At 38.3% G+C, this 20,796-nt stretch overlaps 1 protein-coding gene across 1 annotated transcript in view; it reads left to right on the top strand.

Moving 5' to 3' along the window:
* The window catches only part of NME7 (NME/NM23 family member 7), a 168,879-nt gene that overhangs the window by 61,503 nt on the left and 86,580 nt on the right, over positions 1–20,796 (top strand). The window contains exon 4 of the mRNA XM_006159925.3: positions 1,950–2,060. Within this exon, the coding sequence (XP_006159987.1) occupies positions 1,950–2,060 (111 nt within the window). The remainder of the gene's footprint in view (positions 1–1,949; positions 2,061–20,796) is intronic.

The following is a 20,796-nucleotide window of genomic DNA, read 5'->3' as shown; positions in this document are numbered from 1 at the left end:
CCATTGGAAGATGTATTCCCTTTGAAAACCTCTTAGGGGAATGTTTCTCCCAGTAGGAGTAGGAGTGTTTCTTTTTGGCCGGGAATAGATGTTTGCCGAAGTCTCTCTTTAGTTGTTTTTACCATTGAGATCTCAAGAGACGAACTCTACTGAGGTGTCTAAAAAGCAGTAACTCTGTTCTCGCAGGCTGATCAGTACAAGGGAGGATCCCAGAGACACTTGCGTTATTACGGGATTTCAGATGTGTGATTCTAGACCTGTCTAGTCCCTCTGCCAGGGTAAGAAGTGCAGGGGAGAGGATAAGATGAAATGAAATGAAAGACAACAGAGAGAGATAAAGAAAAATCGTGCAGCACATGATTTCGCCAGACACTTCTAGTTGGAGCGGTTGCCTGCGGCCTGGAAAGACAGTCAAGAAGGTGGAGTCTGGGGCTGGGGAGACTGGAAGTGGGGTGGGGGTCAGAGATGACCCTCCCTCAGAGTCCCTTGCTGACCAGAGACTTCTAGTTGGAGTGCTTGCCTGTGGCCTGGAAGGACAGTCTGTCTCCAGGATTTGCTGATGCTGCATTATAGTAACTTGAGTGGTAACATTGTAATGTGGGAGGGGCTCAGATCTGGTGTGTCCTGACCAGCAGTGTGACCTCTGGCATGCTACCTGTCTAGGCCTAGTTTCCTCATCAGTAAAATGAGGACACTTAGGTAACCACCATCTCCCAAACTGCTAATCCCCGAGACTTCAGAGGGAGCGGTGTATTGCTGTATGGTAACCTCTGGAGGATGGTGTGACTTAAAGGTTAGCATGGTGCTTCCTATTCCTGCATGACTGAGGGAGAGGCCTTTGGTTCTCGGTGCACCATCCTTGCTACAAATAAAGAGCCTGTACAAGAACTGATAATCACAGTTATGACCTGACTGCATAGCATACATGTGCTAAGGTCTAAGAGACCAAAACCAAGATCATAATATATTTAATGCAACTGTTAACAGTTTAGTTCTTTGTACAAAATGTATTTTGGGTTTTTTTTTGAGAGGTTTTTGCTATAGAGCGCGTGCGCTCGCCGGACAGACAGAGATCGAGAAATAGAAAGCGAGAAATCACCCCCCGAGGGGATGGCCACGCCACAATCCCTTCTCTTCCATTCTCCTCTCAGGATCTTGGGCACGCACGCACATGCGCCTGGCGTGAGTTTAAGCCACTGAGTCCGGGACTCAAACTGCGGTCTGCTACATGGGAGTCCAATGACATAGCCATTACTCTAACTGCTGGTCCCCAAAATGTATTTTAAGAAAGAAGTTTTAAACACATATTTTCTAATTTGAGTGTTAAAATAATATTAATTTTTTCCTTAAGTTTTTTTTTTTTGATTTTAAACACATATTTTCTAATTTGATTGTTACAATATTAATTTTTTCCTTAAGTTCTTTTTTTCTTTTTCTTTTTTTTTTTTTTGATTGTGTGTCTAATTTGATTTTCTTAGGAAAACAATACGCTTCCCTGTACTTTTTTTTTTTCCCTGTACTTTTTTTTTTAAGGCAGAATCTCACTATGTCATGATCCTCCTGCCTCAGCCTCCAGCTGGGACCCCCCAGCATCAGCCACCACCCTGTCTCTTATACAGAGTGTCCATATGTGGTCCAGACCAGCCTCCAGCTTACAATCCTCCTCCCTGGGATTTCAGGTGCACATTATTGTGCCTGCTCTGTAGGGTAGACCAGACGTTGAAATGGGCTTTCCATGTGGTCACAGCCAGAGGAGCATGGCTTCCTAGTAGCCTGGGCTATCACGCTGGGTGTCTGTTGTGTAAGTTTAAAGAGACATCTTCAATACAAACTTCTATATTATTAATTTCAATGTTCAGTGTTCTAGGAAACTATCCCTGCTTTGGAATTATAAATAAAAACTGCTAAGTTAATTGTATGTTCAAATCTATTTATTTTTTTCCTTCTAGGACATTAGCCCTGATTAAACCAGATGCAATATCAAAGGCTGGAGAAATCATTGAAATAATAAACAAATCTGGATTTACTATAACTAAACTCAAAATGATGATGCTTTCAAGGTAAATTGTTGATTATTTTCAGTTATGTAGTGTCCGATTACTTTTCTGAAAAATCATCTTTTATTTTTTATGTCATTGCTTAAAATAAAAAAACCTCTTACAGAATAGCAAAGACCAGAATAGCAATCTTATCAGAATGAAAAAAAAAATAAACAGAAAAACACAAGATAGCAGGTATTCAGATACATAAATAATCACCCAACTTTAAGCAGCTAGGAATTGTCGAGGCCTCATTAGCTATTTATTGTCTTCCATGGCCCCATCTGCTTTTATAACATCAGGGTTTGATAATTATCATCTCTTCTTAATATACAGTTGTAACACATACTCGAAAGTGGTAGAAGAGGAAATGAATGTGTATCTCTGTTTGACAAAAGGGGATTGTAGAGATGCCAATACTGATACATCTAGAAATGTTTACATTGGCTAGGATAGAGCCATCTTATCTGACCAGACATCTTCTCAGCTATTTAGCAAAAATAATACCAATACTATTTAGCCCTTTCTATCACAAAGGAAGTTACTTCAGCTGCATGGAATTCTAACTTGGGGATGTCAGAGAAATGTTCACTATGTCCAAAGACATAGTGAAGAGGATGGAACAAACCTCTTTAGTTTTTGTAGAGAGAAAAACATATCTTTTTATCATATTGGATGCCATTTTTAAAAGTGTCCATACCAGGAAGGCAAAGACCGAAACACTCCAGAAGATGAAGAAGGGAGATGGGGCCGAGGCACGCTTTCCCTGGATCACACTTGGCTGATTGAGTGTGACGCAGCAACACAGAATGCCTGCAGTGGCAGGAATATGCTGGTTAGGCAGAGTTGGCTGCAGAGCCAATATCTGTTCCCTGGGTTGGGTGTGTGTTTCTGTGAGAACAGGGATAACTGATAGCCATAGACATGCAGCTCCGCTTTGATAAGTCTGGTACTGAGAAACTGTAACACCACACCATCAGTTTTATCCTCAAAACATCATATGTCAGGACCAGCAGTTACCTCCAAAAAAAAAAAAAAAAAAAAAGAAAAAAAAGGGAACCAGCAGTTAGCGAAAGGGCTATTTCGCCTGGCTGATTGAGTGTGACGCAGCAACACAGAATGCCTGCAGTGGCAGGAATATGCTGGTTAGGCAGAGTTGGCTGCAGAGCCAATATCTGTTCCCTGGGTTGGGGGTGTGTTTCTGTGAGAACAGGGATAACTGATAGCCATAGACATGCAACTCTGCTTTGATAAGTCTGGTACTGAGAAACTAACACCATACCATCAGTTTTATCCTCAAAACATCATGTGTCAAGACTAGCAGTTAGCATAAAGGGTATGTCGCTGGACTCCCACGTAGTCCACTGTGGTTTGTGTCCCGGACCCAGTGGCTTAAACTCATGCCAGGCGCATCTGCATGCGTACCCAAGATCCTGAGAGGAGAAGGGATTGTGGTATGGCCATCCCCCCTGGGGCGAGGAGGTGATTTCTTGCTTTCTGTCTGCCTGTCTCTGTCTGTCTGGCGAGCACACGTTCCCTATAGCAAAAACCTCTCCCAAAAACAAACAAAAAAAATTGTATGTTTAACTTGAACTTTTTTCCCTGTGTATGATTTCCGAGTTTCCATGTTTTCTATGAGGACAGGAGGCTTACTAGGTGTACAACTCTGAGTAGGCTTCCTCTGTGTTGTTTTTTCATCTACAAAAGGGGGGTTATAGTAGTGCCTGAAGTGGTGATGAAGGTTACATGAGTTTAATGTCTCTTCTTAAACCCTCGTGTTGGATAACTCGGCATCATCTCCAGTAGTAAAGGTGTTGCTCGTTGATCATAATGGCTGTGTTGCTCATGGGGTACAATACTGGAACCAGTCAGCACTTCAAGAGCGCCACAGGGTATACATTTTCTGGTTTCATTGGGACCCTGAAGCTTGCTGATTCCAACCATGCCTTACAAAACTCCATATCCTTTGGATCACCACAAATGCAAGTCTCTAGTTACTTGTCTACACACATATCTGTTCCTTTATTGTTGTATACTCACCTTCCCCTTGGTCCTCTTGAGCTACAGTTCTGTTCTCCAGGTCACCAGCTTCCTGTCTGGTGAGGATCTGAGCACTTTGCTTATAGTCTTAACTTTCGTCAGAATGGCGCTAAGGTATCTGTGAGTCATCCAGGACCCTGAATCTATGGACCATTTGCTTCTTCAGTCATTTCAATGTCCTGCTGTGGTTACTTCTTTTTCTTAGGTAGGGGATGCCCCTAGGTTCTGTGCGTGTGCTTTTCTTTACATTTTCCCTGGCTGATCCCATCCACTTCTAGATCATCATCTGTCACTTATTCACAGATAAATTCCAAATAGACCTTCTGTCCTGACTCCCTCTGTAACCATCTGTCTGTAAGTGACCCTGGTTCATCCTGCAACTCCCCCATTCCTTATGTCACCTGATATTTAAGTGTTTTTCTGTATATCTGGGAGCCATCCCTTCCTTATAATTCCTGTTCTAGCTGCCAAAGTTCAGACATTTTACAAACCCTCGAAACATTAAGATGAACTATTGACTAACTTGTCTACTTCAAGCCTTATCATTCATTCTTTCTTTCTTTTTTAAATTTATTTTACCATTCTTTATTCTTGATGGGTCATTTCCTACCCCAAGGTTGCTACATTTCATTCTTTATATTGCCACTACAATGACTTTATAAAATGAAAGTCTGAGCATATCACCATCATTTTCCTTAAATCCTTCAGTGACTCCTCTTCATCTGCAGGACTTCGATGGAGTATACAGGACCTTAGTCACCTTAATAGGCTCATCTCTCCAATCCCAGAGACAGAAGCACCAACAGGCAGGCCAAAGCAAAGCCACTCAGCTTGAGCTTCTCAGGAGAGACCCCTGTCCTACTGTGTGGGAGGAGGGATTCTCCTGTGGTCTACCACCTTCATTCTGCCTGTCAGCTCAACCGCTACCCACATTAGGAGCATTAGGTTTGGGTATACAAGAATCAAACACCTGAAAATAGGAAACTCTGGAGGAATTCTTTCCCCATAACTCCTTTAGCAGTAAAAGGAGAGAAACTGAAAACCTGAACCAGAGACTCCTATTGTGGGTTCCACACTCCCACCCACAGTAGAGGAGGGAAATTGGCATAGAGATTAGCATGTCATTGAGAAGTATGGGTGTTCACAGCCACAGAAACATACTCCAAGGAAGTAGGAAAAGATGAGGATACTACCAGTCACTAAAAATCAAAGCAGAGCCCTAAGAAATAGGAAAAAAGCAGGAAATGCCTTCCCCAAGAATCATAATTCCTCATCAACAATGGATAAAACACAAGAGATCACAAACATGGTGGAAAAAAGAATTCAGAATATTTATTGTAACAAAACTCAATGAGATGCAAGAGAAAACAACCAATTCCAGGAGATGAGAAAATCCTTCCATGACTTGAAGGAAGAACTTCATAAAGAGATAGACAAACTGAAAAAGAATCCAATAGAATTCCTGGAGATAAAGAATATGATGCAGGAAATCAAAATAACTCTTGAAAGTATCAATAGTAGATTAGATAATGCAGAAGAAAGAATCACTGATCTTGAAGATAAGACCTCTGATTTAGTCCAAGCAACCAAAAAGGATAGAAAAAAAAAAGAGAGAGATTTTTGCTATAGAGTGTGTGTGTTGACCAGAAAGACAGAGACAGAGAGACAGAAAGTGAGAAATCAACCCCCAGCAGGGATGGCCATACCACAATCCCTTCTCCTCTTGGAATCTTGTACACACACACACACACACACACACACACACACGGTGTGAGTTTAAGCCACCAGGTCCGGGACTCGAACCACGGTTGACTATGTGGGAGTCCAGTGACATAACCATTACGCCATCTGCTGGTCCCTAAAAATGAGGACTCTATACAAGAAATCCTAGATACTGTTAAACAGCTGAATATTCTCATAATAGGTATTCTAGGTAAAGAGATGGGTAAATGCATAGAAAACATGTTTCATGATATGTTAGCTAAAAACTTTCCAAATTTAGAGAGGCATACAGTCATCCAAGTCCAGGAGATACAAAGGACACCAAGTAGATATAGGATTTTTTGCAAGGCATATCATAGCCAAATTGGTAAAAATCAAAGATAAAGACAGTATTCTAAAAATGGCAAAAGAGAAATGCCAAGTTACTTAGAAAAGTTACTCCATTAGACTAACATTGGATCTCCCAACTGAAACAATGCAGGCAAGGAAAGAATGGGAAGACATATTTAAAACTCTGAAAGAAAAGCAATTGCAGCTGAGATTACTACACCTGGCAAGATTATTCCTTCAAATGAGGAGAAATAAAATCATTCCCAGATAAACAAATGCTGAAAGATTTCACCATAATGAAACTGGCTCTTCAGGAAATATTTAAGGGACTACTACACTAGGGAAGCTAAAGAGTGGGGCCAGCAGTTAGCGTAATGGCTATGTTGCTCGACTCCCACGTAGTCAACCGCAGTTCGAGACCTGGACCTGGTGGCTTAAACTCACACTGGGCATGTGTGTGTGCATGCCCAAGATCCTGAGAGGAGAATGGAGGAGAAGGGATTGTGGCGTGGCCATCCCCCCTGGGGAGTGATTTCTCACTTTCTATCTCTCTGTCTCTCTCTGTCTGGCGAGCGCACACGCCCTATAGCAAAAACCTCTCCAAAAAAAAAAAAAAAAAGAGAGAGACAAATACAAATAAGAGAAAATTAAAAAGTTAATTCCACACATATTGACAACAACATTGAATGTCAGGACTAAGTGCAGCTTCAACAGTTTTACACACAAGCAGGTGTAATTCACCAATTTGATAGGTGGTTGTCTCCATAGGTTTCAATTTGTACATTTATTGTAACCAATATTCATTATATAAAATGAGATAACAGAGGAAAATTCCAAATTGTTACAAGTAACTGAGTCTTTCTCTGAATGAATTTTAAAAGGCTAAAATCAGGACCAGCAGATAATGTGGCAGTTACTTCATTGAATTTCCACATGGCCTACCGTGGTTCAAGTCTCAGACCTGGCAGTTTAAAACTCACACCAGGCATGTATGTGTGCATGCCCAAGATCCCAGGAGGAGAACGGAGGGAGGAGAAGGAATTGTGGTTTGGCCATACCCCTGGGGGGTGACTTCTCTTTGTCTCTGTCTTTCAGTGAATCCCCAAGCCCTAGAGCAAAAGATCTCTCTAAGGAAAAAATGTCTAAAATCAAGAATTCTGTAAAGCCTGCAAATCACTCAATCACTGGCTTTACCACATCTTCACTTTTAAGTATCTTTCCAATTTTGTTTTTGTTGTTGCCTTTTTAAGGACTTATTTTTTTATTCACAGTACAATATTGTGATCTTATGGTAATTCATAGTGTGAGAATAAAAGGGTTCATTTTTATCTCTTCCAAATGAGATACCATTCTGTACAATTTTCCCTATGTCTAACTGGACCAATGATTGATACCCACAGATATTTTGAAGATTAGAAACTCTATTTCCCAAAGTTCTCTATATGGAAATTACAAATTCTGCTTTCACTTGCTATGTTAAGATTATCTTTGTTAGTTTATGAGATCATTTGTTGCCTGATTTTTAATCAATATGTTTTTCTTTAGAGCTGTATTTCACAGTAAAGAACATCATAGACAATTCAGTAGATGCTTGCAGTATAATCATTGGAGTGGTTTTCGAATGTTCACAACATACTACGATGTTACATATTGAAGGTGATGAGTATGTTTATATCCCCAATTGTTTATTACACACTGTCTACATGCTTTTCTTTCCTTTTTTTTTCTTTTAAAAAAAAAAAAAGAGGTTTTGCCTTAGAGAGTGACAGAGGAAAAGTGAGAAATTATCCCCTGGGGGGTGGCCACACGGCAATGACTTCTCCTCCATCTTCCTCCTGGGATCTCAGGTGTGCACACCCACACATTGTTGTGAGTTTTAAGCCACCAGGTTCTGAGCTTGAACCACAGCCGGCCATGTGGGAGTATAGTGATATAACCACTACTCCATCTGCTGGCCCCCTGTCTACATGCTTTCAAAAACCATTCTGTACCCTACAAAGATATGTAATGATTATATGTAAATTACATATTACAATAAATATTTTTGAGAGATTTTTGTGATACAACAGGTATGCTCGTCAGAGAGACAAGAGACAGAAAGGAAGAAATCACCCCCCAGAGGGGATGGCCATGCCACAATCCCGTCTCCTCCATTCTCCTCTCAGGATCTTGGGGACACATGCACATGCATCTGGTGTGAGTTTTAAGCCACTGGATCTGGGACTCGAACTGTGATCAACTAGGTGGGAGTCCAACAATACACCATCTGCTGGTCCTTACAGTAAATATTTACAAAAGTAATAGACTCATCTCTTGACCTTCCATGTAGAGGTTACTTAGGTTTCAGTTCTCCAAATAGACTGTGCTCAGTTCTCTTATTCTTAACTGTTCCATCTTGAATGCTCTGTCTGGTTTTCTGCCTAGCTCATTTTCAGCTCATCATTCAGGCCCAACTCAAATGTCTAATAGGACTTAATTTCTGAAGAGCTACATCTTTAATTATTCATAGTACCTGATACATTTCTATTAATATACGTACTGATTCTGGGGTTTTATTCAACTTATAAGCTAATAATTAGTCTGTTGCTCTCTCATGGATGCTAGCAGAAGACTCGAAACAAAGGACTTTGCTCTGGCATAGTAAGCAGCGTGAGCACTGTGCTTGTGTTGCTTCCCTGTGCTCCCATGTTTGGTGAGAGTGGAATGACATGGGCCTGGGTACATTACAGCTATTTCATTAGCAAGCAGTAAACAAGCCCTTCATACCAGAGAAAGACATTTCCTCATCCCTCAAGTTTGCTTACTGTAACTACAACCCTGAGGAAGGACCAGGGTAAAGAACATTCAGGGCCTTGCATTCTTGGCTTGCCCCATAAGACATGTTAGGAACATGACAGACCCATAGAGGAGTTTCTCTCAATGCTTAAATTTTTTCTGAAATGTTTTTTTCAAATGCCATTTCCCCCATCAAGGCACTCTTGTAAAGGAGCAATTGAGTTCTATCTGCACTTGTATTTCTAGGACTTGGATCAGTTCAAGGTAGGCACTAAGTAAACATTTCTTGAAAGAATTAATAGACAGAGCCTTGTGAAAGAATGGTGAGTTTCTTCATAAAAACAACAAAGAACTAGCAGATGGTGTGGAGGTTAAGGTGGCTGGATCCCACGTGGCTGACTGTGCAATTCCAGGCCTGAATCAGCAGGGCGTGCATGCATGTGTGCCCAACATTCTGAGAGTAGAATGGAGGAGAAGAGATTGCAGCCTGGCCATTCTCTCTTGGGGGTGCTTTCTCACTTTCTCTCTCTTTCTCTCTGTCTCTCTCCTGCAAGTACACATACCCTATAGCAAACTCAAAAAAATATAAACAACAACAAAAAGCCCAACAAAACATAAAACAACAAGAAACTAGGAACTTATTCACTTGTTAATATCTATCATCTTATAAACCATTTATTTATTTATTTATTTATTTATTTATTTATTTATTTAGGTAAGTGAGCAACTGGCAGAATTTTAGGGAAGAGAAGTAAGGCAAACTTTTGTCGGCTGACAAATGAAGTTCAATTTTCTCTCTCTCTCTCTCTCTCTTTTTCCCTTACATTCACTTCTTTTATGGAGAATGAGAGTAAGAAACAGCCTTCCCCAACAGGGTCTGTAAGTGGTGATCCATTCCTAGTCTGAGCTGCCCCATCAAGGGCACAGGTGCACACAACCACCGTGCTTGAGGTGATTCCAGGATGTGAACCCAGGACCTTTCTCATCTGGATCCAGTTGCTTTGCTATTGTACTAACACCAAAGAGAAAAATGATTTTTTTTTCTTTTTTCTTAAAAGCTACTGGAAACCATAGATGACTTTAAAGGAGGGTATCAATTTGATCACATTTGACAAATTAGATATTATCTAAAAACTAAAGTAATAGCTGACAATGTTTAACACCTACCAGGCATTTATGTGTGATAGGGCCATGCAGACAACACAAGCTAGTAAAGAGGCTGCCTCCCATGCCTAAGGCAAGGTCTGGCCTGGGAAGAAACTGCGAGGCAAGGCCGGCAGTTTATGAGCTTTAACTCTTCATTGTGTTGTTGTACTGGCCTGCACTCAATTTCTCTGCCTTGAACTTTACTGTTATTATGGTACCCTGCAAGGGTAAATTAATACTCCCAACCTTACTGCAACTTTACAATAAAGCCAATTAGTGATCCTGAAGGAATGCGGTTTCCTAAGACAGCTCTAGGATGAGGAAACTTGAGATTCCCCCACCTGCCTGTTTTAAGCCAAAATTAACATTTGTTAGGTTAAGTTAGTATAAGCCAAATTAGGCTTAGTAGCATATGTAGATGAAGTTAGTTTAAGGCTAATTTTACTTAAATACCCCTTGTTAAAGCTGCAGGCCAAAGTTAACTTATGTTAGGCCAGGTCAGCATATCCACCACCATGACAGGGACTCAAAGATAAAGCACAAGAATTCACTGATTAACAGACAAAGAATTCAGCAAATAAAATACAGGGACCCATGGGTTAATAGAGGAAAGGCAGATCTGGCTAACAGCAACAGAATAAACACACCTGAAGACTCCAGGGGGAAGAGTATCTTAGCTGGAAGTTCTTATCTGTTTCAGGCAAGCAACAGATAGTTTTTAACTACAAAGAGTTTCTCATCTGTGTGCTGTTAATTTTGAAAAACTGCTAATAAAACATCCTGTGTTGTCTCCTGAGCTATAAGACCCTCTCATCCAAAAGGGCCCTGTCCAGTAATCAAGACTTAAGAAGAAAATGCACCAGACAAATAGACTCCTTCATTTGGAGAACTGTGTTTGACTTCACCTTTTCAAACAGAACAGTGCATCATGTTTTATGATTATTGTTTCCATACTTTGTATACCCTGTTTCTTAGGGTAAATCTTTTACTTACTTACCCTTACCCATCCTACTCCTGTAAAACTCCTTTAATAATAAATATATATGTCTCCTAGCCATCAGGGCTGCAGTCTGGAGCTGGTTCTGGCTGTAGCTGGCTGAGAACATGTTAAGGGGCATTGAGGTTTCAGCCTAATTTTGTTCACCCGTGTCGCCTTCCTGTGTACCCACACTGGCTGGAGCAGGGCTTCCAGCATGTGTGTTTACTCAAAGATAGCAGTATCAGTGACAATAAGCTAAGGCATGATTTTGTGAAATAGATTTTCAGGGTTAAATCTACAGACTTAATCCTTATGCAGTAATGTTTTTAAGTAAGAAAACAGAGGGTGTATAGTTTTAATATGACTCTGTAGCCAGTCAAATCTTCAACTCCTCTATAGTATTTCTATCCTTGAGATTCATCTGTAAGAGATTAAGTTGCCTTTCAACTTCTGAAATGAGGAAGAAAGGTGTCAGACACCTCTCTCTCTGGAGAATGTTATTGTCAGAATACTACCTAGGTTGCACAGTAGACTGAGGATGCAGAATAATTTTAAAACCCCAGAAACATACACTTTAGTTTGATAAACTTAGAAAGTTTTGGATCCAAAACTCACATGTTGGAAAACAACATTTTAATGGTCCAGAGTTATAAGGTATTTGCTTTAGCACTGTCTATAGGCTTTCTCTGATCAATGTTTTTTTTTTTTTTTTAATGTGTTCCATTGTTCCTTTTGTTTTTTACATTGGTTCACTGAACATCATCACAGCATATAAAATGTGATTTCCCATCCAGAATACACTGTATAGTGGTTTAATCATACATGCTTGCCATTTCTTACCCTCCTCTCACACTCACTCTAGTATCTGCAGTTGCTTTGCATCACCCCCATTTTTTTGATTCACAAAATATCTTAATTAATCAATAGCAAGTTCAGCTGATATGTACATATCTGTGAACACATGTTTGACTTTAGGCATGATACTCTGAGTAAAATGAATATACTATAATGTAGTGCTTAGCTGAGGCAGTATAGGTTACTATGGTCATTACAAGGTATTTTTTAATTTCAAGGAAGCAATTTTTGCTTTAATAAGCTAAAATCAAAAAATGTTAAAAAGAACTTTGCTGAAGACTTAAAGCCAGGAAACAGGTTAGGATTCTGTTCAAATAGTAACCTATTTGACAGTTCAAGAGAAGACAAAGATCCTTAAATATGAAAATTAAAGCATCAAAGAAAATCAGTAATGTTTTAATCTAAAGACAAAAAAATCTATTCCACAAATTCAATCTCATGCAATTAATCTCTTTTCTATTGAATTTGCAGTGTTACTGTGGTCTTTCCATTTAAATTTTTCCATTAAAACACTGGAAGTTAACATTTAACTCTGGTCTTGTCCCTATCATTAGACTGGGCATTCTCTTGGTTATTTTTTGTACTCTATTTCTGTGTGTGCAAATTTAGTTTTCTTGGTATAGCACTCCATTCAGCACTTCTTAGAGAGCTGGTCTGGTGTTGATAAATTCTTTCAGGTTTTGTTTATCTGAGAATAAATTTGGTTTCACCAGTTCAGACTCATGTACTTAATCTATCTTCTGTTGTGGTGCGATCTTTCTGTTTAAATTCTGGAAGATAACATTCAACTCCATACTTGCCGCTACCATTAAGCTGGCCATTTTCTTTTTATTTTTAAATTATTTTTAATACATTTTTTTATTTTAAGAAAAAGTTTTAGTTTTAATAGATCAAAATCAAAAAGTTTTAAGGGAAATTTGCTAAAAAGTTAAAGCCAGGAAAAAGGTTAGGATTCAGTTTAAATAGTAGGTAGATGAACCTATCAACAGTTCAAAAGAAGACAAAAATCCTTAAATATGGAAATCAAAGCATTGAAGAAAATCAGTAATGTTTTAGTCTAAAGTCAAAAAAATTCTATTTCATTAGTTCAGATTCATGTAATTAATCTCTCTTCTATTGAATTTGCAGTGTTACTGTGGTCTGATCTTTCCATTTAAACTCTGGAAATTAACATTCACCTCCGGACTTGTCCCTACCATTAGGCTGGCCATTCCCTTGGTTGTTTTTTGTACTCTTATTTCTGTGTGCCCAACTTTAGTTTTCCTGATACAGCACTTCCTTCAGCACTTGTTGGAGAGCTGGTCTGGTATTGATAAATTCTTTTAGGTTTTGTTTATCTGAGAATGTTTTTGTCTTTTTTTCCCATATGAAGGATAATCTTAGTATAGTATTCTTGGTTGAAATTGTTTTTCACTTAACACTTTGAATATATTTGCTCATTCTTTCCTTGCTTGCATTGTTTTCTTTCTTTCTTTTTTTATTATTCATACATTAAATCACTATACATCATTTAGATTGTGAAGAGACTTTACCCAACATGATATATACCTCAGTCCTGTCTCGGCCCATAGGACAGTAGAACAGGTTGCTTGGGGGAGGGAGTGAGAGATGGGACAAACACACGCACACACACTACGAGGTGCTGATCAAGTCGTCTTCTTCCGTCTACTTCCGTTTATTCAGGAAAAATGGCGAGTTATATACAGCTGGTGGGAACCAATTGGTTGCCCGAAATGCAAATGAGATAGAACAGCATGAACCAATCATTGATGTGGGTGGATCTCTCCCGTTGCCTAGAAACCCAACCACTTCCGGGGAGAACGGTTGGTCACATGATTTCTGAGAAACGATTTGCTCAGTGAGGAAGTGAAGCCTAATGGTTTCCAAGATGGCGGATAGCTCAAGATAGCTTCCATATGCAGTGCTCGCCACAAGTCCAGCCTAGTTGAGACTATTATACAAATCATCGTCAATAGATAATAAACCTTATCTGTGTCCCACAGTGTATCATATTTGTCCACTTTCTATCACATTCCAGGGCCTTGTTGTTTTTTACAGCTGAATAGTATTTCATGGAGTATATATGCCACAATTTTTCAATCCATTCATCTGTTTGTGGACATTTGGGTTAGTTCCATGTATTAGAAATCGTGAATAATGCTGCAATGAAAATAGTTGTGGAAGCACTTTTCTGACTGAGTGCTCAGTTACCCAGGAGTGGAATTGCTGAATCATATTGTAGTTCTAATTGAAGGTCTTTGAGGAACCTCTATGTTGTTCTCCTCAGTGGCTGGACTAATTTACACCAACAGTGTAGGAGTGTTCCCCTTTCACCACATCCCCTCCAGCATTTATTATTATTATTATTATTATTATTATTATTATTATTATTATTTTAATCTTCACCATTCTGACTGGGGTTAGGTGGTATCTCATTGAGGTTTTGATCTGCATCTTCCTAACAAAGAGGGATGCTTGCATTGTTTTCGATGAGAGGTCTGACATTAGACTTATGGGATATCCTTTGAAAGTAGTTTCTCTCTTGCTAAATTTAGTATCTTGTCTCTGTCTATGGTTTTGGTCAATCTGGCTATGATGTACCTGGGTGAAGATCTTCTTGGATTGAGTCTATGTGCGGTCCTTTGTATTTCTTGGGTCTGGATATTTGAGTGCCTCTCTAGTTTTGGAAAGTGTTCTTCTAGGATTTCATTGAATAGATTATCAATGCCCAATGCCCTTATTAGTTTTTTCTCCTTCTGGGATATTGATGATATGGATGTCTGGGTGTTTAATGGTATCTTGTATCACCCATATGTTATTCTTATTTTTTTAGGTTATTTTTTCAGTCCTTACAGTGAATTTTTCTAGGTCAGAGGTTCTATCTTCTAGAGCTGAGATTCAGTCTTCTGCATGATCTAATCTGCTTTTGATATCTTCTTTTTTCTTTTCATTTCAAACCCTCATTTATTAGTGTACCACTCAATCTTTTTTAAATTTCATTTTCTTCCATACATTCAATCACATTATTATTTGTCTTACAAAATGGCTATTTCAACAGGTGAACATTTCTCCCTCGTACTGTTGATAAAACTATAAAATATCTTCAACAGATAGTACCACACCTCTTTGTGCCATTAATGCTTTGCCTCCCTGTCCCTCCCCCAAATGTCCTTCCTCAGACCCTCCTCTTTCACACATACTATATCTGGTATTTACATCTATATACTGTGTTTCTATATCCTTTAGTCAATTAGTTTCAAGAGAAGTTTTGATTTTCTGTATTACACCCTTCGTCTCTAACAATTCCATCTGGTTTTTTCTTAGGGTGTGTATTTCTTCTTTCAGATCGTGCAAGAACTTCTTCACCTCCGGGAACTTAGTGTCTCTTTTCTTGCATCTTCTGGAGCTCTTTACCTCTCTTCTTTTGCATCTCTGTTAGCTTTGTTACTATGAATATTTAAAATTCTCTAGCTGTATTTCCATGAGTTCCCTTGTATTCTCTGTGGAAGAAGAGAAGTTATTCTTTTCCCTTAAAGGAGAGATACTTTCTTGGTTTCTCATATTTCTTGTGCCTCTGTGGTGGTTTTTTGTCATTGGATGGATTATATATTTTTTTCTATTGTTTGGAGTTAAATTTGAAAATTCAGAGGAATGCAGGAGAAAATGACCTGCAGTCTCTAAACAGCACTATTTTTCTTCCTTTGAACAGTTGACTCAGCAAAAATTGAGGATTATTCTGACCTTAAAAGTATTCAGATGTATGACTACTGAGCACCTAGACCTATCTAGAAAATCAGTGTGTGAAGGCTGAGCAGAAAAGTCAGAAAGGTTAAAAAGAAAAGGAAAAAAGGAATAGAAAAAAAAAAGACAAAAATAATAAAAAAGGAAAAAAATGTTAAAATAAAAACTAAACTAAGAAGTGTAGAAATTTTAAAAAAAATTAAAAGCAGATAGAGAGAGAGAGATGGAGGGAGACAGAGAGAATAAGTAGGGTGCTCTGACCTGGCTCCTGGCTAGATATGGGGGCAGGAGAGTAAAGTCTGGGCAGATGGTCTTGGGTGGTTGTAATCCCTGAATGGGACTGCTCAGAACTCAAATATAGATGGCTGCTGATTGACTTGTCCTAGCTCCTGGCTAGATCTGGGAGACAGGAGGGTGAAGTGTGGGGAGAGAGTCCTTGGTGGTTATAATCCATCTCTGATCAATCTTGCATACCACTGCCAGCATACTCTTCTCAAGTCATTACGATGTGTGTGTGTGTGTGTGTGTGTGTGTGTTTGTGTGTGTGTAGGCACAAGTGTGCACAACTATTGTCACAAAAATATTTCCATGCCAGGCCCACCCCTTCGCCTGGTGGTTAAGGTAACCAGATCCCATGTGGCCTAATGTGCACTCTGAATGCTGGCCCCAGCAGCTTGAAAAACATGCTAGACACAATGTGCCTGTGTGCCTAAAATCCTAGCAGAACAGACAAATGGAAAGCGCCATTTGAGGGGTGCTTTCTCTCTTTCCTCTCTCTGTTTCCCTCTGGAAAGCTAATGTACCCTCTGGCAAAGTGGAGTCTGGTCTGACCCAGTAGTCTTTGAGGAGCTTGTTGTTTAGTTTCCTCCCTATGTTTATAGTTCTCACTGTTTCTGTTGTTATTGAAGTATGATTTTATTGCATCATGGTTATAAAAGTTATTAGTTAAAGGTACCCAAATCGCCCTTCATTCATTTCTCCATCCTGTCAGAACTATGGGGATGCATGTATAATGCCTGATGTGTTCTTTAAGTGACTGGGACCAGTATTTTATACAGTGCTCAACTACTGTGGTATAGGGATGGGCCAAAATTCTAAATTTCTTGAAACAGAGAGAGAAAAAAGAAACTGGCATCCGCAACAGGGGCTTGTATGCCTTCCCTCCCCACCCACAGTCATCCAGCCAGCTAGGATCATGGGTATGTGTGTGTCTGACATGTTTCAGGTTGACCTGGGATACTAACTGTGGTCTTCCATTTGGCTCAAAAATCACAGGTTGCTGCCCCACTGCATGCACCACCATGGCCTTGGGTCAGTCCATTTTTTAGTCATATTATTTCTTTTCTGTTGAATTATTTGAGTTTCTTGTATATCCTGGTTGTTAATATTTTGTTTCTATAGTTTGCTTCTGTAGGTTGTCTTTTCACTTTGTTGATTGTTTCCTTTGCTGTGCAGAAGCTTTTTAGTTTGATGTAATCCCATTTGTCTATTTCTGCTTTTGTTGCCCATGCTTTTGAGGTCTTATCTAAAAACTCTTAGCCTATATAAATTTCCTGAGTCTTTCCCCTATGTTTCTTCTAAATAGCTTCACATATTCAGGTCTTACATTTAAGTCTTTAATCGATTCCAAGTTAATTTTTTGTATATGGTGAAAGGTAGGAGTCTAGTTTATTTTTTCTGCATATGGATATGCAACACATATTGAAGAGACCATCCTTTCTTCAATGAATTATTTGGCAATGAATTATGTTGGCAACTGTGTAAAAAATCAGTTGCCTATATATACTTGGGTTTATTTCTGAATTACCTCTTCTATTGTTCTATACAACTGTTTTTAGTACTATGCTATTTTAGTTACTAAATAGCATATTTTGAAGTCTGGTAGTGTGATACCTCCAGCTTTGTTCATTTTGCTCAGGATCGTTATGGTTTATTCATTATTTTTTTGTGGTTCCATACAAATCATATGATTGTTTTTTCTACTTTAGTAAAGAATGCCATTGGTATTTTGATGGGTATTGCATTGAATCTGTAGGTGGCTTTGGGTAATATGGACATTTTAACATTAGCCATTCTTCTGATCCATGAACATGGGATGTCTTTCCATTTTTTAATGTATTCTTCTATATCTTTCATCAGTGTTTTATATCTTTCGTTGTAGAGATGTTTCAATTTGCTTAAATTTATTCCTAGGTATTTTGTTTTTGTAACCATGGTAAATATTTTGCTTTCTTGATTTCTTTTTCAGAGAGTTCATTATTGGTATATAAAAACACAATTGATTTTTGTATATTGATTTTATATCCTACAACTTTACTGAATTTACCAATTCTAAGAGGTTCTGTTTGTTTGTTTTTTTGCTGGGGTCTTTAGTTTTCTCTGTTTTGTTTTGCTTTGTTTTAAAAGAGAGAGATTCTTGGTATAGGATGTGTACACTCACTGAAGAGACAGGGAGACAGAAAGTGAGAAATCACCTCCCAGGTGGGGGGGATAGCCACACTGCAATCTTTTCTCCTCCATTCTCCTCTTGTGATTTTGGGCATGCATGCACACATGCCTGGTGTGAGTTTTAAGCTGCTGGGTCTGGGGTTCAAACCACGGTCAACTCAAACTATGTAGGAGTCCAGCGATGTAACCATTATGCCATCTGTTGGTCCCATGGAATCCTTAGGTTTTTCTATATGTAAAGATTTTTGTGAGATTCAAACAGGGACAACATGACTTCCTCCTTTACAATTTGGATGTCCTTTATTTCTTTCTCTTGGCTAATCGCTCTTGATAGGACTTCCAGTACTATGTTGAAGAAGAGTGGTGAACATGGATATTCTTGTCTGGTTCCAGTTCTTCGAGGGAAAGATGTAAACTTTTTCAGTATGTTTGTTGTGGCTTTGTTATATAAGGTCTTTATTGTATGAATATATGCCTGCTATACCTAATTTGTTATAAGTTTTTAGCATAAAGATATGTCATATTTTATCAGATGCTTTTTTTTGCATTTATGATGCTGATCATATGGTTTTTGTCCTTCATTCTGTTGATTTAGTGTATGGTGTTTATTGATTTGAATATATTGAATGATCCTTGTGTGTCTGGGGTAAATTTCACTTGATCGTGGTGCATAATCATTTTCTTGTGCTGTTGGATTCAGTTTACCATTTTTGTTTTTGAGAATTTTTGCATCTGTGTTCATTGGGGCTGTTGGTCTGTATTTGTCTTTTTTAATTGCACACTTATCCAGTTTTGGTATCAGTGTGATGCTAGCCTTACAAAATAAGCTTGAGAATTACAAAATAAGCTTAAGAGAGAATTTCCTCTGCTTCAATTTTGTAAAACAGTTTGAGAATTGGTATTGATTCTTCTTTAAAAGTTTTAGAGAATTCAGCAGTAAAGCTATTAGTCTTGGGCTTTTCTTTATTGGGACACATTTTATTGGGTCATTTGGAAAGTCATGACATATTTTTCTGTTTTTCTATGCAAAAATGCTTCATGACTTTCCTGATGACCCAATATTAGAGATTTAATCACATTTCTCATTATTGTTCTGTTCAGGACTTTAATTTCTTCTTGTTTCAATCTTTGCAGGTTGTATTGTCTAGGAATTTAGTAATTTCTTCTAGATTTTGCAGTTTGTTAGCTTATAGTTGTTTGTAGTAGTATCTAATGTTCTATATATTTCTGTGCTATCAGTTTTAATGTCCTCTTTTTCCTTTTTATTTTATTTATTGGGATATGCTCTCCTTTTTTTAGTCAAGTTAATGGTATGTTGATTTTATCTGTTTATTATTTTGTTTCATTGATCTCTTGTATATTTTTATTTTAGTCTCAATTTTGTTTTTTTCTTACTAATTTTTATTTTATCTTCTAGTAATTTTGAGTCTAGCTTGTCATTGCTTTTCTAGTTCCTTGAGGTATGTAGTTAGATTGTTTATTTGAAATCTTTCCATTTATTTGATGTAGGCACTTACTGCTCTATAATTTCTTAGAACTGATTTTGCTGTGTCTCATAGGTTTTAGTATGTTGTGTTTGATTTTCATTTGTTTCAAGAAATTTAAAAATTTTCTTCTTAATTTCTTCATTAACCCAGTAGTCTTTTGGGAGCATGTTGCTTTTTTCCACATTTATAGTTCCCACTTTGTTCCCAGTCTTGTTTTTTGATGTCTAATTTTATTCCATCATGGTCATAAAAGATACTAGATACGGGGGGACTAGCAGGTGAAGGAGTGGTTAAGGTGTTGGGTTACCACCTGGACAACTCTATGGTTCAAGTCCTGGACCCAGTGGTTTGAAACTCAGATGGGGTGCATGTACTGACATGCGTAAAATCCCAAGAGGAGAATGAAGGAGAAGGGATTTCAGCATGGCCATTTGCTTTCAGGGATGATTTCTCACTTCCTCTCTCCCTGTCTCAGGCGAATGCATGCATCTATGAGGGAGGAGTGGGGACTTAAAAAATTACTAGGTATGTTTTTTATTTCTCTGAATATTTTGAGACATGTTTTGTGTCCTAATATATGATCTATTCTAGACAAGGTACCATGTTCATCTGAGATAAATGGATATTCTGGAGCTGGTAGATGAAATGTTTTGTTGGCTCCATTTGGTTTGTAGTCTAGTTTAAATGCTGTGTTTCTTTGTTGATTTTATGTTAAGATTCTTTCTCCAATAGGATACTGAAGTCTCTAATTATTGTACCACAATATATTTCTTTCTTTAGGTCTAAAATTATTAGTTTATATTTTTCAGTGCTGTACTATTAGCTGGGTATATACTTTTTTTTTTATATCTTGCTAAATAATCATGTGGTGACCTTCTTGGTCTCTTTTTTAAAAAAATGAATACTATTTTTTAACATAATAAATTGTCACAATGTGATTTTTTCAGTACATGAGTACAGTGTGTGATTGAATCAGGGTAATTAATATAACTATCATCTCAAGCATTTGTAACATTTATATATAGTAATTTGTTGTTAACCACATTCTTCCCAGTGTATTTTGTAACACTAGAAAATTCTGTTTTCATTAATCAATATCCTCTATCTTCCATCCCCAATCTATCCCAGTGCCCAGGAGTCATTTTGCATCTCTCTACTTTTTTTTTTTTTAGAGGTTTTTGCTATAGGGCGTGTGCGCTCGCCAGAAAGACAGAGAGACAGAAAGCAAGAAATC

Source organism: Tupaia chinensis, unplaced genomic scaffold, assembly GCF_000334495.1.
Source record: "Tupaia chinensis unplaced genomic scaffold, TupChi_1.0 Scaffold000662_1, whole genome shotgun sequence".
In the NCBI taxonomy this organism is placed as follows: domain Eukaryota; kingdom Metazoa; phylum Chordata; class Mammalia; order Scandentia; family Tupaiidae; genus Tupaia; species Tupaia belangeri.
Note: the sequence above shows the minus strand (reverse complement) of the source record. Positions and strands in the feature narration are given on the sequence as shown.